The 18,330-nt window shown below is 40.1% G+C and overlaps 1 protein-coding gene across 6 annotated transcripts in view; it reads right to left on the reverse strand.

Annotated features, from left to right (window-relative positions):
* TENM2 (teneurin transmembrane protein 2) overlaps positions 1-18,330 on the reverse strand; it is a 1,052,113-nt gene that overhangs the window by 15,240 nt on the left and 1,018,543 nt on the right. For all 6 annotated transcript variants that reach the window (XM_044661706.1, XM_044661705.1, XM_044661704.1 and 3 more), the window contains 5 exons: positions 17,614-17,846; positions 15,938-16,092; positions 14,487-15,361; positions 5,720-5,895; positions 3,817-4,052 (listed from right to left, as the gene is read on the reverse strand). In XM_044661706.1, the coding sequence (XP_044517641.1) occupies positions 3,817-4,052; positions 5,720-5,895; positions 14,487-15,361; positions 15,938-16,092; positions 17,614-17,846 (1,675 nt within the window). The remainder of the gene's footprint in view (positions 1-3,816; positions 4,053-5,719; positions 5,896-14,486; positions 15,362-15,937; positions 16,093-17,613; positions 17,847-18,330) is intronic.

Here is an 18,330-nt window from a genome sequence, read left to right on the forward strand (position 1 = left end):
AGGCACTGTGTTCAGTACAGAGAAGAGTTGTTGTTCAGTCGTGTCTGTCCCCTAGGGAAGAGTAGAGTCTGCCATTTGCCCTGATACTGAAAACTACTCTTATTTTGTTTTCTATTGTATGTACCTGTCTAAAGCTTAATATTACATTTTGACCTGTTGGAGTCATCAGGTCTTGAGCAGGGAGGGAAACATGAGCAAGATGGTGGGACAGTTATTGCTGAATTGGTACAGTAGAAAAATGACTGGGTTTGGAAGCAGAAAACCACATAGGAGTCTTAGCTTTAATGATAACTTTGTGACTCCTGAATAAGGTATTTAATTTGTCTGAGCATCAATTTCCTCATATGTAAAAATGGGAATAATGAAAACTTTACTTGCTCTTAGTTCCTAACTGTGTGACCCTGGGTGAGTCACTTAACCCCAATTGTCTTATCCTTACCCTTTCTGCCTTAGAACTTAGTACATACATACATAGTATTGTGTATATAGCTACATGTATATATGCAGATATATACATATATATTACATACATATAAAATATTGATTCTTTTTTCCCACATTATTTTTTTTAGAATATTCTTCCATGGTTACATGATTCATGTTCTCTCCCTCCTCTTTTCCCTCCCTGCTCCCAGAGCTGACAAACAATTCCCACTGATTTATACAAATCTTATTACTTAAAACCTATTTCCATATACTATTGATTCTAAGATGGAAGGTAAGCGTTTTTTAAAGTACTTTGTATTATATTATATGATGTTACATATATTATAACTTGAAGCAATATAGAAATGAGATTTGTTATTACTGGTAAGTTGCATCAGGTAGAGAACAGAAACCCAGATTCAACAGAGAGTATTCTCATTTGTTATCACTGTTTTTCCTTAGCACTCCTGCTATCCTCCAGGGTGTCTGGAGGAGGAATTTATTAATTGCTGATTATCTGGTTCCATTTTCCCATTTTACTCTTTTTATTCCCTTGCCTTAAGAAGAAGAGTTGATGATGTACTACATCTCTGCACCTGTCTCAATAAATCTTCAGCCAGAAATGTTTCTTGGTACCCTCCTTTATGCATATATGATAGGTATAGTCACAGACAAGTGTACATGCACATTTGTACCCAAACCTGTCCTCAAGATGATTATTCTACTAGATTAGGGGAAAGACAAGCAAGCAAGGATGATGCTGACTAATTTAAAAACTGGAACTCAATCTTTTAGGCTAAAATTTCTGCATCCCTTAATTAGAGGACAAGAAGAAAGATTATATGTGTGGGGAGGGTGGGAGTGAGAAGGAATGATAAGGAACCAAAGTTCCAGAATAGACACTGATTATCCTAGATGTATGTTTTGTTTTCTCTAGGTGAGTCTGGATACTGGTGACCCCTTTCCTCCTCGGACTTTTGTTCATTGGTGTAGGAAACTTCCCAGTGTAGAAATCCTCTTCACTAATGAAGTCTGGCAACTACGTTGTAACTTGTGGTCATAGGGAGTCGCATGAAGCAATGAAAAGTTAAGTAACTTATTCATGGTCCCATAGCTAGAATGTGTCAAGAGGCAGATACTGAACACATATCTTCCCAACTGGTCCTCTGTCTGCTGTGCCAATGGCATCTGTGACACAGCCAGCATTTTCTCTCCCAGGAAAAAATGGCTCCCAATTCCATCACTGATATCACACTCTCCAAACTCTGTCCCTTCCCAATCTCTTCTACCTTCTTTTTTTGGTTGTTGTTGCTCCCCAGCAATTTCTAGGAGTTGCTTTTATTCCATTCACTAAACAGTTTACAAAGCTGAATTAAAATAAATGAGATGCAAATAAATTCCATGCTTTCTCCCTCATTTTCAAATTACATTTTCAGTCCACTCAACCTGTTATAATCTCATAGTGATTTTCATTTAAGAGAGCTAAATGGATATGTGATTATTGTTACAGGAACTAACACCAGACAATTAAATGTTGAGGTGTTGATAGATAAAGCTGTGTTTTGATTTGCATAAACATGATGCCAGCAAATCTAACCCTGGCAGGAATTCAGTTATAAGACTTGTGCGTCTAACTTCAGCTAATTACCACAAGTACCACTATTAAGTTTTTAATATTCAGAATTGGGATTATAGCCATTTTATTTTAGGGCCACATTTATCTTTATTTTGAAAACTCAGTCAAAATGCATAGCTGATTTATCAGAGAAAAGAAGCGATTACTACTTATAATCAACTTCTACAGTGCAGCGTATCAAAAATCAATTACACAGCCCCGAAATCCAGTCATTAAGGATTTAGCTGCTAATCTCATTCCATTTTTGTCTTTCGTAAGATAGGGCAGCTTGCAACTCTGCAGATACTGATGGAAGAAGGAAAACATGGGAGTCTGCTGATAACCTAATGTTAAGAATTAGACATCCACCAGACAAAAGGAGAATCTTAATATAGAACTGCCTGGCTTCTCTTGTGGTCACGATTGCCAAGGAAATGTTATTCCAAATAAAATGCCAAGAGAGACAATCCATTTTTGTGGCATTGCTGTAATGCTGTTACTTTTAAGGATCTCAAAGCACCTAGATAAGATCAGCTATGGGTTGCCCCCACCCCAAAAGCAGCTGCTAGTTGCATAGTCCCTTTTTGCCCTAGAGGACTGATCAGAATCCAAGGCAGTGAAGAAGATAACCTAACTTACTGACATTTTGTTCAGGCATGAGCTCCACGGGCTGGCCAAATTGGCCTACTTTTTGCTCCCCATCCATGACATTTCATCTCTGCCTCTGCAACTCTGTATTCCCCCATGCCTAGAAAATTCTCCCTTTCTCACTTCAGTCTTTTACAATCAGGGGTTCCATTCGAGACTCAGCTCAAAGGTCAACTCTTACAGGAAATCTTTCCTAATCATCTTGGTGGTTAGTGCTTTCCCTCCCCCATGCCCAGATAACTTTGTATTACCTGGTTTATGCCATGTAATTTCTTGTCTATAAACCTTTCTCTTTGTAGAAAGTAAGCTTGTTGAGGGCAAGAACTTCTTTTGTCTTTGTATCCCCAGTGCTTACCGTAACACCTTGTACACGGTAGGTATGTAATAAAAGTATATTGAATTGAATTAGACAGAAATGTATTCAAGTGATCTAGAAGGCAGAGCTCCAATCTGGGGAATTCTAGGTTGGCAAAATACTGGAATCCCACCTGGGATTGGCCAGAGTGGAGTTTGGGACTTGGGGTGAAAAGATAAGATGTTAAATATGAAAAGAGGCTTGGAATTTGGAGCTCTAGCACTGATGTGTTACCCCAATAAGCCAGAAGTAGCCCCAAACTAGGAGTCTCCACATCCCATGCTTCCTTCCTCAAGGAGAGAAATGACACTTTTATAGCTGAGAACTTTCTTTCAAGGATGGGATCCCTATAACGATAATATTGTATTTAAAAAGCATTTTTAAGTTTGCAAAACTCTTTATAGTCATGATCCCTTTTGAGCCTTATAACAGCCCAGGAAAGTGGGCTTGACAGGCATTATGCTGCTCATTTATTGATGAGCAAACCGAAATCTACAGGAGCTCTGATTCACCCATGGCCCCAATGAGATCGAATTTGAACTCAGATCTTTCCTGTGTTTTAGCCTCCAGGCTATCCACTATACCACACTGCCTCTCATAAAGCTATGTGGTCTGAGGCCACTAGAGGCTTGAGTTTGTAGAGCTCTGCACAGTATCATGATATCTAGGATATTCCCCTAGATGGCTATAGCACAAGTCTGTTCCTATCCTCTCCAAGAAATGCAGAGATCGTGGACTCCGTGGTGCAATGTTATGGTTAAAAACCACTTACCCGAAGTTTCCTTCCAAAGACAGTAACTTTGCCTTTAATCTGTTCTTTTCTCAGGCGCCATTCAATGGAGTTTAAGCCATTCTCCATAGGCAGCGAAATGTTGCAACGCCCAATGGTGGGTGTGATGGTGCCTGCCAGGACATGGGGCTCACTATGGAAGCTGACTGCCATCCCATTGGCATACATAACCCTCAGGGTGCCATTGTTGCAGAGCTGGTAACTGTTCCGAACTTGATCTGGAAAAAATGCAATTGGGAATGAAGGGAATGAAGAGATAAATTATCCACTCTATTAGTCATAAGGAGAACAAATCCCCTATTTTTATAGGTTTCCATGGTACTTTGCAGCTGTCAGATGAAGACTGCCTGCAATTAGCACTCATACAATGTTAAGGTGAACAGAAGAGATGCTACTGATCTGTGTAAAGAACAACACTATTAATATGTGGTGCTCCCAAAATAATTATGCCATGATGTTTTCTTTTTAGTTGTTGAAAGCTATTAATAGAAAATTTAAATATGTAATGATGTCTTTTACCCACACAATTTATGTCAATCAGACTTCTAATTTTTAAAAAAATATTTTCTAGCTAAAGGGGAAAAATAGAGGGAAACTACTTTCCCTTCATCCCTTCATTACCCTCTCTTGTGCTCTTTATCTGGAAAGTTGTTAGGTAGACCACAGGGCAGATACATTCCAGGTAGTGAGTCCTCGGGAATTAACTAGAATTTTTTTCTGAAAGATGACAGAAAGCAAGCCCTCCTCTCAGACTTCCCCTTCAGCCTCTCCTTTCAGTGACTATTCTATGGAAGGAACCTTGAATTCTGAACCAAGAAGATTGAAAAAGAGGATAGGTATCAGTGTGGGTTGGCAAGGCCTGATTAAATTTCCTGAATGGAATGTGTACTGGCCAATCAGGTTTCTGACCTTTTTCTTGATCGATAAGTTACAAGAATAAAAGTCAGGTCAGAAACTTCTTTTACGGATAAGTTGCTCCCTGATTATCCAAGAAAAAGAACCCAGCTAGGTCAGCCAATGAGAAGTCAGTTTTCTAGGCCCCCGGTAGCACGCAGCTGTCACTCCTGCATCTATAGTCGTCACGCAGAAGGACAGAATCTACATCATTAATCATTTGGCGGAGCAGAAATAAAGTCATTGGAACAGGATATGTCGTGGGATAATAGTCTATAAATGTCACCATTTATCTATCGGGAGGACACTTTTATCCTCTGACAACGTGCTAGCCCACTGACATTATCTCTTAATTAAAAGAAAAATTAATCTGCGCAATTCCTTTTCTCTGTAGCCCCTGCACTTGTCGTATGCCGTGTCTAACAACAACAATAACCACAATATGGTCTGTGGACAATTAATAGGCTTGGTCTGTGGTGGGAGATTACTATAGGTCTCAGATCCCAAGGCAATCAAGCCAGTAAATAATCACCCACAAAAAGACATCCGAAGAGCCCTGAAAGAAATTAGTTAGGGGGCCTAAAAGAAAAATAAGCTCTATCTCCTTCCTTTTTTAAAAATCTGCTATCCCTATTTTGGGACACAGTAGTGGGTGGTGGTGATGGGGAGTAGATAGGGGAGGGGTACAGGTGAAAGCAAAAGTTTTCAGCTTATTATGTGTATATTTCCCAAATTTCAGATGTTTTGCATAATATGTCTAGATTAGAATATTTAGATAGTGGAATGAATTTTTTTGTCTCATTTAGGTGGTTGGCATTTAGTAGACAAAGACTCAACATGTGCTCTGTTGTCATTCAGGGAACAAAAGACCAGGCAGGATATTCTAGGTCTCTGGTACTTCTATGTCCTTCACTCTTGTGGTCTCCTTAAATATTTGGGTCTTTCTAGGGAGGCTGAGGGGTAAGGGCTGAGAGACCTAAGGGGCTCCTACCTTGAACCACAGTGTAGGAGGCTTCCACAGAGGACAGGTTGGTGATGACGGTGACGTCATCATCACGGTTGGAGTTCTCAATATCTATGGTGATTGACTTCTCCATTTCCCTGTGTAAGCTGGTCACGACTCCAGTTGGACGTGTCACGTTCGTCAGGCGGCCTTCGTGGTCATAGCTGACAGACAAAAGAAAAGCCATATTCATTGAAAGAAGTCACCAGGGGCTGAAGGCATCTGTCCTTCCAGCATTTTACAAGCAGAGCCAATGGAGTGTTAATAACTGGGGATTGAGAGAGAGAGAGTAGAGATGCAGAGAAGAGCAGGACTCGGACCAAGCCTTTGAAGATAATTCTTGAGATCTAAATTGCTTCTAGTTCAGATCCCTAAACTTGCCTGTTCTTACTACAAGCATCAAAGAACAATTGCTTTATGGGTCAAGAAAACTGTGGTTCATAAGATTCATAAGAGAGAGCACCAGTCTATCAATCTCTGAGGAAGCCTCTAGCTGGCTTGTGAAGGGAGAGCTAGCCACAGGCTTCTGGGCTGGTGTTATTAGAATGGCCCTTATCTACCGTGTACTGCCTTACTTTGTCTGACCTTGGCATTTATGGAAAGCCTGTACTGTCCTATCACACACTTGCTTATAACCTTGTCTTGTAATTATTCTGAACTTGCTTCACCCATATGTCTCCTTTCCACCACTAATTTATAAATTCCCAGAGAGTGGGAACTGTGTCTTTTAAAGCTTTCATATTCCTTTAGCATATGTGTATAATAAATGTGCTAAATATGGTTTCTGCGTCATAGTTCTGCCATTGACTCTATAATCTTTCTTAAGTCATGTGTTGAGACTCAATTTCCTCATCTATAAAGTGGACACATTAGAGTAAATGATTTGATATTTCTTCTAGTTTGAGAGCTATGTGCAAGGTGCAGTGGGTAGCGCAAAAGAGAGAAGAGGTACAGTTCCTGCCCTACTAATCATGAAATCAGAGGTTTAGAACTGGAAATCTTATAAGCTAACTCCCTCATTTTTTAGATGAGTAAAGCCGAGGGTGACTTGCTCAAGATTAAATATAAAACGGCAGAGCTGGAATTCAAAACAGCTGAGGTTCTGCACATTAATGCCTGATAGGTGTTTTATACATATATGCTAAATTAATGAATTATTATAGAACTAGATTAAATTTGGGGCAAGGACAAGGCTTTTGGCTGCAAAAGTCCGTTCAAGGATGACAGTTTGAAATAGATTAGGATGCTCAGACATGTCCCTGGAATTCAGGGTATCAGGATGACTGCCCTAGGGCCTGTGCTTTGGGGAGCCTCCTGTGACCAGGAGTATATTGAGAAATAACGTGGAAATGTAGTCTGTGGAGGTAGCTCTCTCAGGCAGTGCTTTACAAAAATGAAAAGAAAAAAAGATAAGGACCCATATTTCATAAATATCTATATATCTCAATGCATACTTTCCTTCCTCTATCACTATAGGACTACTCATCCTTTCTTCTACACACTCCCCTCAAGATACATGCTTTGTGATATTTTTTTCCTCTTTGGTGGCTGCCCTTGATGTTCACCTTTGAACATTTCACCTGTATGTGGGTGCACTGGGGAGGAGGCAGCTAGGAGAGGGGCTGAGGTAGAAGGAGGTGAACAAGAGAGATGGGAGAAGGGAGCTTCATTGACCCCAGGTCTTAAATTTCCTCGGAAGGCCCTGGTTGGAGAAAAGAACTGCTAGATCTAGTGACAATGCAATCTCAAGTATGTCTTTTTACTTTTTCTAGTCCTCCCTCCTCTCCCCCTGCCCCAACCTCAACCTTTCACATCAATGGAGGGAACTCTACTTAGGCTTGAAAGCTCAGGGTACAGCATTGAGGAATAAAGAATCTTCTTAGCTTGTACGTTTTCAGTCATCCAGGCTGGAGTCTCCAGGGGGCCATATGCTGCTCTACTTTGTAGGGATGTTGGATATTAGGGAGGCTAGGAGGCTGATTTGCAGCCAGGTCAATTCACTGTTCTTCCCCACCCTCCACAGACTTCAGTGGTCAGTACTGAGGAAAGCAACACATGCCAATGAAATAGTTAGCTTTTAATTTTTTTTAACTGCCCCAAATAACAATGTAGAAGGAGATGAGGACATTAGTTGGGGTCTGAAGCAAAAATTTGAGAAAGGATTTTTATGCTTTCCATTGGCTGCTCAAATAGTTGATAATTCATGTTGTGCTTGAAATTTGTAAAGTGCTTTCCAAATATTATCTTATCCCATCCTCACAATAACTCCTTGAGGTAGGTGCTATTGTTGTCCCAATTTTACAGCGGAGGAAACTGAGTCGGAGACAAGTTAAGTGGCTTGCCCAAGGTCACACTGAGCTGATAAACATCTGAGATGGCATGTGAACTCTGATCTTTCTAATTAGCCTATTCTGCTTTATCCTAACAACTATATGCCTTGAGTCTATGCTAGAGAAGGTTCTCTCTTTGTGGACCCCTTCAGAAATTCAGAAGCTGCCTGAATGGCAGCTATGTTTCTGGAAACTCTGGCAAATACTCAATTCAAATGAATATTTATGAAGCACCTACAAATGTTCAATAGGGCAGCTAGGTGGCACAATAGATTGAGTATTGGGCTTGGAATCAGGACTCCTCTTCATGAGTTCAAATTTGGCTTCAGGCACTTACTAGCTGTGTGAGCCTGGGCAAGTCACTTACCCCTGTTTGCCTCCATTTCTTCATCTGTAAAATGAGCTGCAGAAGGAAATGGCAAACATCTCCAGTATCTTTGCCAAGAAAACCCCAAATGGGTTCACAAAGTGTTGGAAACGATTAAAAAAAGATTGAATAAGTATGTGCAAGGTGCAAAAGAGAGAAGAAGTACAATCCCTGCTCTCACTGATCATGGGATCAGAGATTTAGAGCAGGAAGGAACCTTAGGAGTCACTAGTCAGACTTTCTCTATTTTTAGATGAGTAAAGTCTAGGCTAACAATCTACAGTGACTTGGCCAGGATTACATATAAAATGGCAGAGCTGGGATTCAAAAACAACCTCTTTGACTCAAAATCCCTCTTTATACTATGCAATTTTATTGTGAAATGGAGATTTGGAGATAGATGCTCAATTCCTGCTGTGTCCCAGAGATTGACAGCAGAATCAAGGGAGATGGTCCTAAGGGGAAAGGGAAGGTCAATGAAACAGCTTCAACTATTTGAAGCTCTCAGTACAGTTTTTTTGTAAAGCAGGCTAAGAATTCTCAATATTATATATATATACACACAGAATATATAAGTAAATATATGTATATATGTGTATATTATACATATGCCTATACATTTAGGAATATATAGGACTATGAAATGGAATCATGCCACCAAATGAGAGAGACCAAGCATTCCACTCTTCCACAGTGTTTGGGTACAGGCTTTGTCTTATGTCCTTCATAGTCACAAGTGACCTTTTCTTACCTAGGGTATGTTGCTATTGGTGGCAGGCTATCTAAAAATCAATGCCTACTGGGGCAGCTAGGTGGTACAGAATATAGAGTGTTGGGTCTGGAGTCAGGAAGACTCAGCTTCCCGAGTTCAAATCCAGCTTCAGACACTTATTAGCTATGTGACCCTGGGAAAGTCACCTAACCTGGTTTGCCTTTTTAAAAAAAAGTAATGCTTACCATTTGCTGAGAAGACAGACTCTCGTCTTATTCCTGTCCCTTCTTCCTCAGCATTTTGGCAGCACAAACTGAATCCTTTGTAATATTATTACCCAATTTCTTTTCTCCTGCCCTCTGCCCTGGGCTCCTTTCTCTCTAAGTTCTTGTCCTTGGTGAGCTCATCAACATCCAAGGATACCAGTTTCAACTTTACATAGGAAAATCCTAAAGTGATATAGCTGTCTCCTAGTCTCTCTCCTTCAGCTCCAGTCTTATGATGTCTGGTGAGCATCTGTTTCACTTACACCTCAAATTCAATATGTCCAAAATTTCTTCCCAGTAGAATGTAAACTTCTTGAAGGCAGAGACTATTATATTTGTATCTGTAGTCCTTGAATGTAACAGTGCTTGGTAGATAGATAGCACTTTAAAAATGCTTGTTGATTGATTGATGAAGCCCATACCTCCTCCAAACATCTCTATTTTTGTTGAGGGTACCACTATTATCCAATTGGGGCAGTGAGGTGCCTAACAGATATAACACTGGACCCAGAGCAAAGCCAAGGGCAGGTGGGTAGTTCATTGGATAGAGAGTTAAAATAAGTGAGTTAAAATCTTGCCTCAAATTTATAATAGCTGTATAACCCTGGGCAAGTCACATAGCCTCTGCCTCAGTTTTCTTATCTGTAAAATGGAAATAATAATAGCACCCACCTCCCAGAAATGAGGTAATACATGTAAAGTGCTATATAAATGTCAGCTATTATTATTAAATGAGATAATATTTGAAAAGAACTTTTTCACAGTGCCTGGCAAATAGTAGGTATTTATTGAAAGACTGTTTCCCCCCTTTCTTCCCAAGTTGCCCAAGACCAGAACCTTACAGTCATTCTTGACTCTTCCCTCTTCCTCACCTCCCACATCTGATTAATTCTCTCATTTTGTAGTATCTACCTCCCTAATATTTTGTATTACTGTCCTCTTTCTTCCCATTCACACAGCTACCAGCCTGATCATCCAGTTTGGACCCTTATCATTTCTATTCTGGTTACAGCCTTTTAATTGATGTTCCAGCTCACAATTTTCCTCCTCTCCAGTCCATATTATTATTTTTTTTATGTTCATGAATTGTGAAATTCCTTTATCTAGTCATATTTTTTATTTTCACCATTTACATGTAATAACAAATTTCCACATGAGTTTTCCAAAGTTATATGATCTCCCTCTCTCCTTCCCTCTCCCCTCCTAGAGCTGGAAAGCAGTTCATTTGGGTTATTATATGTATTATCACACAAAACATATTTCCATATTGTTCATTTTTGTAAGTGAATGATCTTATAAAACCCAAACCCCAAAACATTCACCCGAATAAACAAGTGAAAAATTTTATGCTTTCATCTGCATTCCTACTCCATCAGTTCTTTCTCTGGAGGTGGAGGGCATTCTTTATCCTAAGTCCCTCAGAATTGTTCTGGATCATTATATTGCAAATAGTAGCTAAGTCTCTCACATTTGATCATTCCACAATATTACCATTACCAAGGTTTTTCTGATTCTGCTTATTTCCTTCTGCATCGGTTCCAATCCACATTACTCTTAACTGCCTAAATAAGACACAGATCTGGTTGCAGAATGGAATAGAAAAGAATTTATCAAGTATTTGCTGTGTGCCAAGCACTGTGTCAAACACTGGGGCCATAATTAAGAAAAAAACCAAGCCAGCCTCTGCTTCCAAAGAGTTCACATTTTAATTGGAAGGGATAACACCTAGTAGCAGTGGATAAAAATTCAAATACCTCATGCTATTTTGTAATTTTTATATTTTAAATCCTTACCTTCTTTCTTAGAATCAGTACTGCATATTGGTTCCAAGGCAGAAGAGTGGTAAAGACTAGGCAATGGGGGTTAAGTGACTTACCCAAGATGACACAGCTAGGGAACACCTCACTTTAAACATGAGAAAATATTGATCCAGAAAAGTTATTTGCCCAAGGATATATAGTCAGTGAAGAGCAAAGCCAAGGGCAGGTGAGTAGTTCATTGGATAGAGAGCCAAGCCTGGAGACAGGAGGTCCTGGGTTTCTAATCAGGCATTAGATTGGCATTAGATGGCAAACCTTTGACACGCATGTTAGTACTGACACAGGTAGCCATTTTTGATGACTTGCGGCCACATGCGGCCGCATACAGAGAAATACGGGGCCGCATGCCAAGGATGAAACATTTGCTGTAGTGTAGTGTAGACACTCTGCACTATAGATGACAATTCTACCTAAATTAATTTACCTATTTTGGCTTATTAAATACAGTTATATATTACAATTATTCATTTTTGTTATTTAAACTAAAAATATCGTGAAATTATGGATTTTTTCTCGAAGTGACACACTGCTCCAGTTATGCTTGTTTTTTTGGTGAATTTTGATACACCAAGCTCAAAAAGGTTGCTTATCACAGCATTAGACACTTCCTAGCTGTGTGACCCTAGGCAAGTCATTTAACCCTGATTACCTAGCCATTTCAGCTCTTCTGCATTAGAATCAATACTTATAAGAAATAAGGTGTGTGTGTGTGTGTGTGTGTGTGTGTGTGTGTGTGTGTGTATGTGTGTGTTTTAAGAGCAAAGCCAAGATCAGGTTTTCTGACAGTCTCATCAAGGTTCATTCTACTACATATCACTCTATCTCCCAAGTAGGAGGAAAATGGACTTTGTCCTGCCAAGTGTGGGAATAAAATATAGTTAATTTGAATTGTCATTTTTGCAACCATCTATATGAAAACCAATGTAGGTCTTTGGAAGGCATAGAGAAATGTGAGTTTGGATTGTTCAGGACTTGGACTAGTTATGAAAAAAATTAGTTAAGTATTGATAGTACAAATCATTATATAGGACCTGGGGACTTAAAATGTGATTCTATAGCATAGGCCACCTGAGATTTCTAACCAAAAATTGTTTTTGCCTAATTAGCTAGTATATATGTATTGGTAGGCAAAGGAAAAGGACCATTTCCCTGGCCACTGGTACATGCCTGCAGGTATTATGCCAGGAGGCTTAGATCAATTAGTAATTATAGTTAGAAAAAAGTCAGGTAGTCTATACACCTACAGATTTCTGATCATATGTTCTATTACTGAAAAAACTTGAACATCCCTGATATATGAAGGACATTTAACCTGCTTAAAAGACTTCATGTGACAGCATAGTAGAATAAAAGTATCTTCAAAACTGGAATCAAAATAGGTGAAAATAACTTCGAATCCTGCCAATTACTAGTTATGTGACCTTGGTTGTCACTTTATTTCTCTAGGTCTTAATTTCTTCCTTGTACTATCAGGGGGTTTAATTAGATCTAAGGGCTCTTAATCTGGGGTACAGAGACAAGGGGTTCATAGACAGAACTTAGGGGGGTTAAGGAAAAACTTATTTCAATATAGTTGGGTTTTTTGGGCCAAAGGTTTCCATGACACAAAAAAATGCTGGGAACTACTCCAAGGTCATTTCTAGCTCTAACTTCCTATAAGAAAGCCTTTTCTGAGTCCATTAGAAGCACTCATTTTTCCATAAACAATTAATGTGCTAATTACACAGCATTATTATCTATGAGTTAAACAAGTCCCTCGGAGGTTCCCCCCTTCTGGAAGCAACTTGGGCCATACTTTGTTAGCAAAATACATGTTTGCACATGTAATGAAAAGTAATAAAACTCCATTTCCTTAAAAATAGTCTATGAGTCAGACTGTTAAAAAATTCAAGCCAACCTCCTCCAGAACTCGGGAGCTTTTAACTGCATTAGGTAGGCCTACTAATTCTCTGTGAAATTCATTGGCTGTAGGTCAAAGCTTCCAGGAAAGCATGGTGAGAGACGCTTAGAAGAGGGGCTAAAATCGACATCCACAAATGGTGTCAGGACAAGGCATCTCAGTGACAGAGTCACAGGCATGGAAAGTGTCTTAGATTCACACTTTTCTGAAGGATGCCATGATGCTAATGATGCCGACATGCTGAGCTTTGCAGAGAGAATAGTGGGGCCTGTAAACCTGCCAAGTGAATGCGAGCTGGGGAAACACACGCCTGAGAAACAGGAATCCATCGGCAGATGGCGCCCGCTTCCTTCTTCATATCCCCAGCCTTTCTATGTACAGAAAGTCTCTCTCCTCTAGGCAACGGAGCTGGATCAGTAAGGAGTGTTTCTAACGTGGGGCTCTTTTCCTCACGTCTCCCTTTGCCTCTTTGTTTCCCTCTTTCTCTCTAACTTGGCAAAAATCTCATCCACTTTTACAGAAAGGAAGGAAACTCTCCTAGACCTTTGCGGTTCATGGGAACACTCACCATCACAAAGCATAACGGTGCCGTTGTTCCGGCTAGGGCATGAGGAAGTTGTACATTTTCCTCCAGTTCTAGAACGTGTTGGGGAGTCACACCGTGACAATTCAGGTTATCCAGGACTGAACTAGTTAATACCTGCAGGATGTACTTGGATAGCTCCAGGAGCTAAGGAAAGCAGCTCTTTGGCAAAACAAACAGTAAGACTATTAAGTATGAGATAATTGTTAGGGGAAATATGACTGACTCTCGCATCTTTTAATATACCTAGCACTTTATCTGTATTGATCTGCTTCTGCTAAAGAGGAAATTCAGAGTTTATCTACCTGCTTGTGCAATCAAGTGTGGTTCTGGACTATTGGCAAATTACAGGAGCCCCGCTGGGGTCTTGCCTTTTAGGTTCTAATTTCCGTACCCATCACAAACATGCATAATCAGCTAAGTTAATCAACACTTTATCTCTCGTTTGCAGTGTATGTCCAATATCCTGAATTTTGAATGGAAAGGCTTGCAATGGGAATTTTAGGAGAAAACTGTGATGTTGAGATTCACTCCATATAAGAGACCCACTTGGCTAAATCAGTAACTTTTTTTTTTTTTTTTTTTTTGGTAGAGCACCCTTGTCAGAGGTGGAAACTATATTGCTGGAAGCTGCAAGTTGAAACTCTAATGTTAGGAAGAGAGATATCAGAATAACTCCAACTTCCTAAGCTAATCGAAGGAATGAAAGATTTACTATGTTAGTGCCATGAAACAAGCTCTTACTTAGAAAAGATAAAACATTTTGAAGACACTTACTCATAGAAGGTTGTCCATCCAGTTTCATCACTCTTGGTGGCAAGGAGGCCTGTGCTTCCATCATAGGTCATGAGTCCAAGCTCTAGGTTCTGAGTGGACACAACTTTCAGGCCACCATTGCTGCCCACGGTGAGAGTGATGATCTGATTGTCAGGCATTAGCAGGTGGCGAGGCAAGCCATTGTTGTCCCTCCGGATCTTCAAGGAGTTCCCATTGTTGTCCACCAGCTCAGTGACATCGTTGTCAGCATTGTAAGTGAAGTTGAATAAGTATTCCCCTGTCACCAGACTTAGGGTATATTGGTGAATGCCATCTGCATTGAAGACATACAACTCTTGTTCTCCTGGGGATGCTGCCTCATACTGGTTGAAAGCATTGAGGACAGGCTTATTCTTGCTTACTGCCCTAATCCGAATATTTCCCAGGTCAGCAATATAAATGGTGCCATCTGGGGCAACAGCTAGGGAAGATGGTGAATTCAATATGGCATCAGTAGCATAGGCTTCATCCCCAGAATAGCAGTTGCAGTTGACATCATTTTTGCAATCACAGTCTGAGGCAGCACCAGCTAAGAGGCAGATCTCCCCATTGGTGGTCACTTGACGTAGTCGGTTGATTTTCTTCTCATCTGTCTCAGTGATATAGAGGATACCGGTATGGGAGATGGCGATAGCACTGGCTGACTCCAGGGCGGAGTGAATGGCCAGTTTGCTGAGTGAGTAGTCAATGCCTGGGACTTGACAGTGCATGGGGCGGCCTGCAATGATGCTCACTTGATGGTTCTCAGTGATTCGCAGGATGACATTGTTCTCCAGCACATAGAGGGAGTTGTCCATAGGATTGACAGCAAGATCAGTTGGCCATTCCAGTCGAACCTGGGAGAGTCATATCAAACACTGGATTAAGGAATAGCTCCCCTAATCAACTGACATTTTCCTACAGGAGATGCACAAAGTGTGTGTTCTCTCTCTCTCTCTCTCTCTCTCTCTCTCTCTCTCTCTCTCTCTCTCTCTCTCTCTCTCTCTCTCTCTCATCTTTGGGCCTCAGGAAAGAGAAAAATGTTTTAGTCAAAGGTAGTATTCTAGAGCTCTATGTTTCATTATCACTGAACAAACTAATGGTATATACATTGGGTTGCAAATTTAAAAAGAGAAATGATGATTGGCATATCACACTTACTATATCAAACCTGCAGTGATGATGGAGAAGGAAAGGAAATTATATAGTAACTTCTGTCCTATAATCTGTTAATAGTTAGAATATGTCAGCTGTATCTCAGTGTAAAACTGGCTCTTTCTTTCTGTCATATTCCTTATTGTCTGCCATTTTGCACCTAGTAATGCTAATTCTTCCCTCTTTGCCTTATTCTAGATTCTGAAGAAGGGTGAGGCAGGAAATGAAGACCCAGAGCATTCTGCTGTGTGGCTGTGGAAGTGAGGAGGGAGCCCTACCTGGGCCACATCCATGCTGGAGTCGCAGCTCAGAGGACGGACGGCAGTCAGATCATTGGAGCCCAACAGTGTAGAGATGATTCCATTTTGGTCCACCTTCCGGATCATGGTGGCATCCACGAAGTACATGAGTCCATTTTTGTCCACTGCGATACCTGGGCAGCACAAGAATGATTTTGTATACCTGTCTCTTTCTGATAGAACAGTTATGGGGCTGGCTATGGGAGGCTGGGAGTGGAGGATAGTGCTCTGCAGATGATTCTCTGATAGTCCAAAAACTCTGATGGAGTGAACTAAGTCATCATGAAGGGAACAAATCTCTCATTAATTGTCCAATCTGTCTCCCTCCAGGATGACATCTCTGATTAGTCCCACCTAACTTAGTTTGGTCCTTCATTCTATATAACTCTAGTAACACAGGCAGCTGGGTGGCATAGTAAACAGAATACTGGATTTGGAGGAAGACAAGTTAAAATCTAAGGATTCTGAGTATATGAGTGATTGTGGCGGAGTCATTTAAACCACACCAATCTCAGTTTCTTGACTAGTAAAATAGGGATAAAGGTAGTACTTGCTTAAGAGGATTGTTGTAAGAATCACAGGAGATATTGTAGAAGAAGCTATCTGTAAATCTTAGAGTGCTATATAAATGTTAGTTATTATTGTTACATATTGTCATTTGTACAATGTTAGTCAATAGACTTAATATATTTTGAAGTGCTTTATAAACCTTAAGGTGCTACTATTATTGTTGCTAATTTATATTGAGCTTTGTATGTTAGTCTTTTTCTGTATGCATGTGATCTCTTTAACTATAATGTCAGTGCCCTGTGGCTAGGGACTGTATATTCTGTATCTTTTTCTCTCTACCATAGGTCTTGGGCATTGTACTTTGCATGTAGTGGCAGATGACTGCCCAACCAATACTTCAAAATTATAATAGAAATGGTGACCCACCCAAATCGCCAGTTTTCAACTTGGAATTTCTTTAGTGCTTTTTACTCAGTAGCCTCAGGGTCCTTCACAAAATCAGTCCCATACCATTGTCACCTCATCTCATAGGCAGCTATATAGTGTAGTGAATAGAATGATGAGCTTGGAGTCAGAAAGATGTGAGTTCAAATTTAGCCTCAGATACTAGGTGACCCTTGGCAAATCACTTAACCTTTGCTTGCCTCAGTTTTCTCATCTGCAAAAATATGGATAAGAATAACACCTACCTCCCAGGGTTGTTGTGAGGATAAAATGAGATAATAATAATTATAAAATGTTTAGCACAGTGCCTGGCACATATAAGGTGCTATTAGCAATTATTAAGTAAGCACTGGTGTAGAGAGGATCTCTAGTGGCCAGATATTCTACACCACAAACTCAGGATGCAATCATTTTTTTTGACTTTCTGTACTCAACAAGAGTAAAGAGTCCAAAATAAAATTTCCTTTCTATTTGTACCACAAATGGAGAAAGTTTACTTTAAATAGATGGCTTAAAAACCCTCCCACTTATACAGAAAGCAATTTTTATTAGTGTTAAATTATACCAGGAAAATCAGTGATTTGACTACTAGACTTAATTTTATTCAATCTAGATGATGAGGGAAACAAAATTCATATATTACATGACTTTCCTTCCTTCCTTCTCCTTCCTTTTTCTTTATTCCTCTAATTTTTTTTTACCTCGAGGGCTCATCAGTGTTGCATCCACAGCCTTTCCCCCATCTCCACAGCGGGCCTCATCAAAGGGCAAGCACTGTTCGCCAGTCCCTGCTACAACTTCTGAGTTTCCAGCCAGGTCCTTGGCTCCTGTCAGAGACTTGACGCGGTAAATCCTCCGACTGTTGGTATCTGACACATAGAGTGACCCAGAAACAGGGTCTACAGCTAGGTAATACTTATGGGCAGGGTTGTTGCTTTAATGGGATAAAAAGAAAGAGAGAGAAGAGAACTTGGAGTTGGCTAACCAGAAGGAAAGCAAAGAAAAACATTCTATTGGTGGTTTTACCTTCCAGTGTCTTTCCACTTTAATGAACTGGAAAGAAACTAATGCAATAATTTAGTGTTTTAACATAGTTCTTAGTTATTTCCAATTGGACTTGTGCTCCTCAATTTATCTTAGAACTCATCATTTCCCACCATGTTAGTGTGCTGATACTTCATTTAGTTGGCATGGAAAGTATCAAGGAGTAGCTAGTTTTTTAAAAAAATACTTGCTTTATATAATAGTAACTCCATATCTGTTATCTTCTCACTATCTTTCCCATTTCAACCTTAGCATGACCTAAATTGGGGTCAAATATTTTAATGTGACCCTTCCTTCCTTCCTTCCTTCCTTCCTTCCTTCCTTCCTTCCTTCCTTCCTTCCTTCCTTCCTTCCTCCTTCCTTCCTTCCTTCCT

The sequence above is a fragment of the Gracilinanus agilis genome, chromosome 2 (genome assembly GCF_016433145.1).
Source record: "Gracilinanus agilis isolate LMUSP501 chromosome 2, AgileGrace, whole genome shotgun sequence".
NCBI classification, from domain to species: Eukaryota; Metazoa; Chordata; class Mammalia; order Didelphimorphia; family Didelphidae; genus Gracilinanus; species Gracilinanus agilis.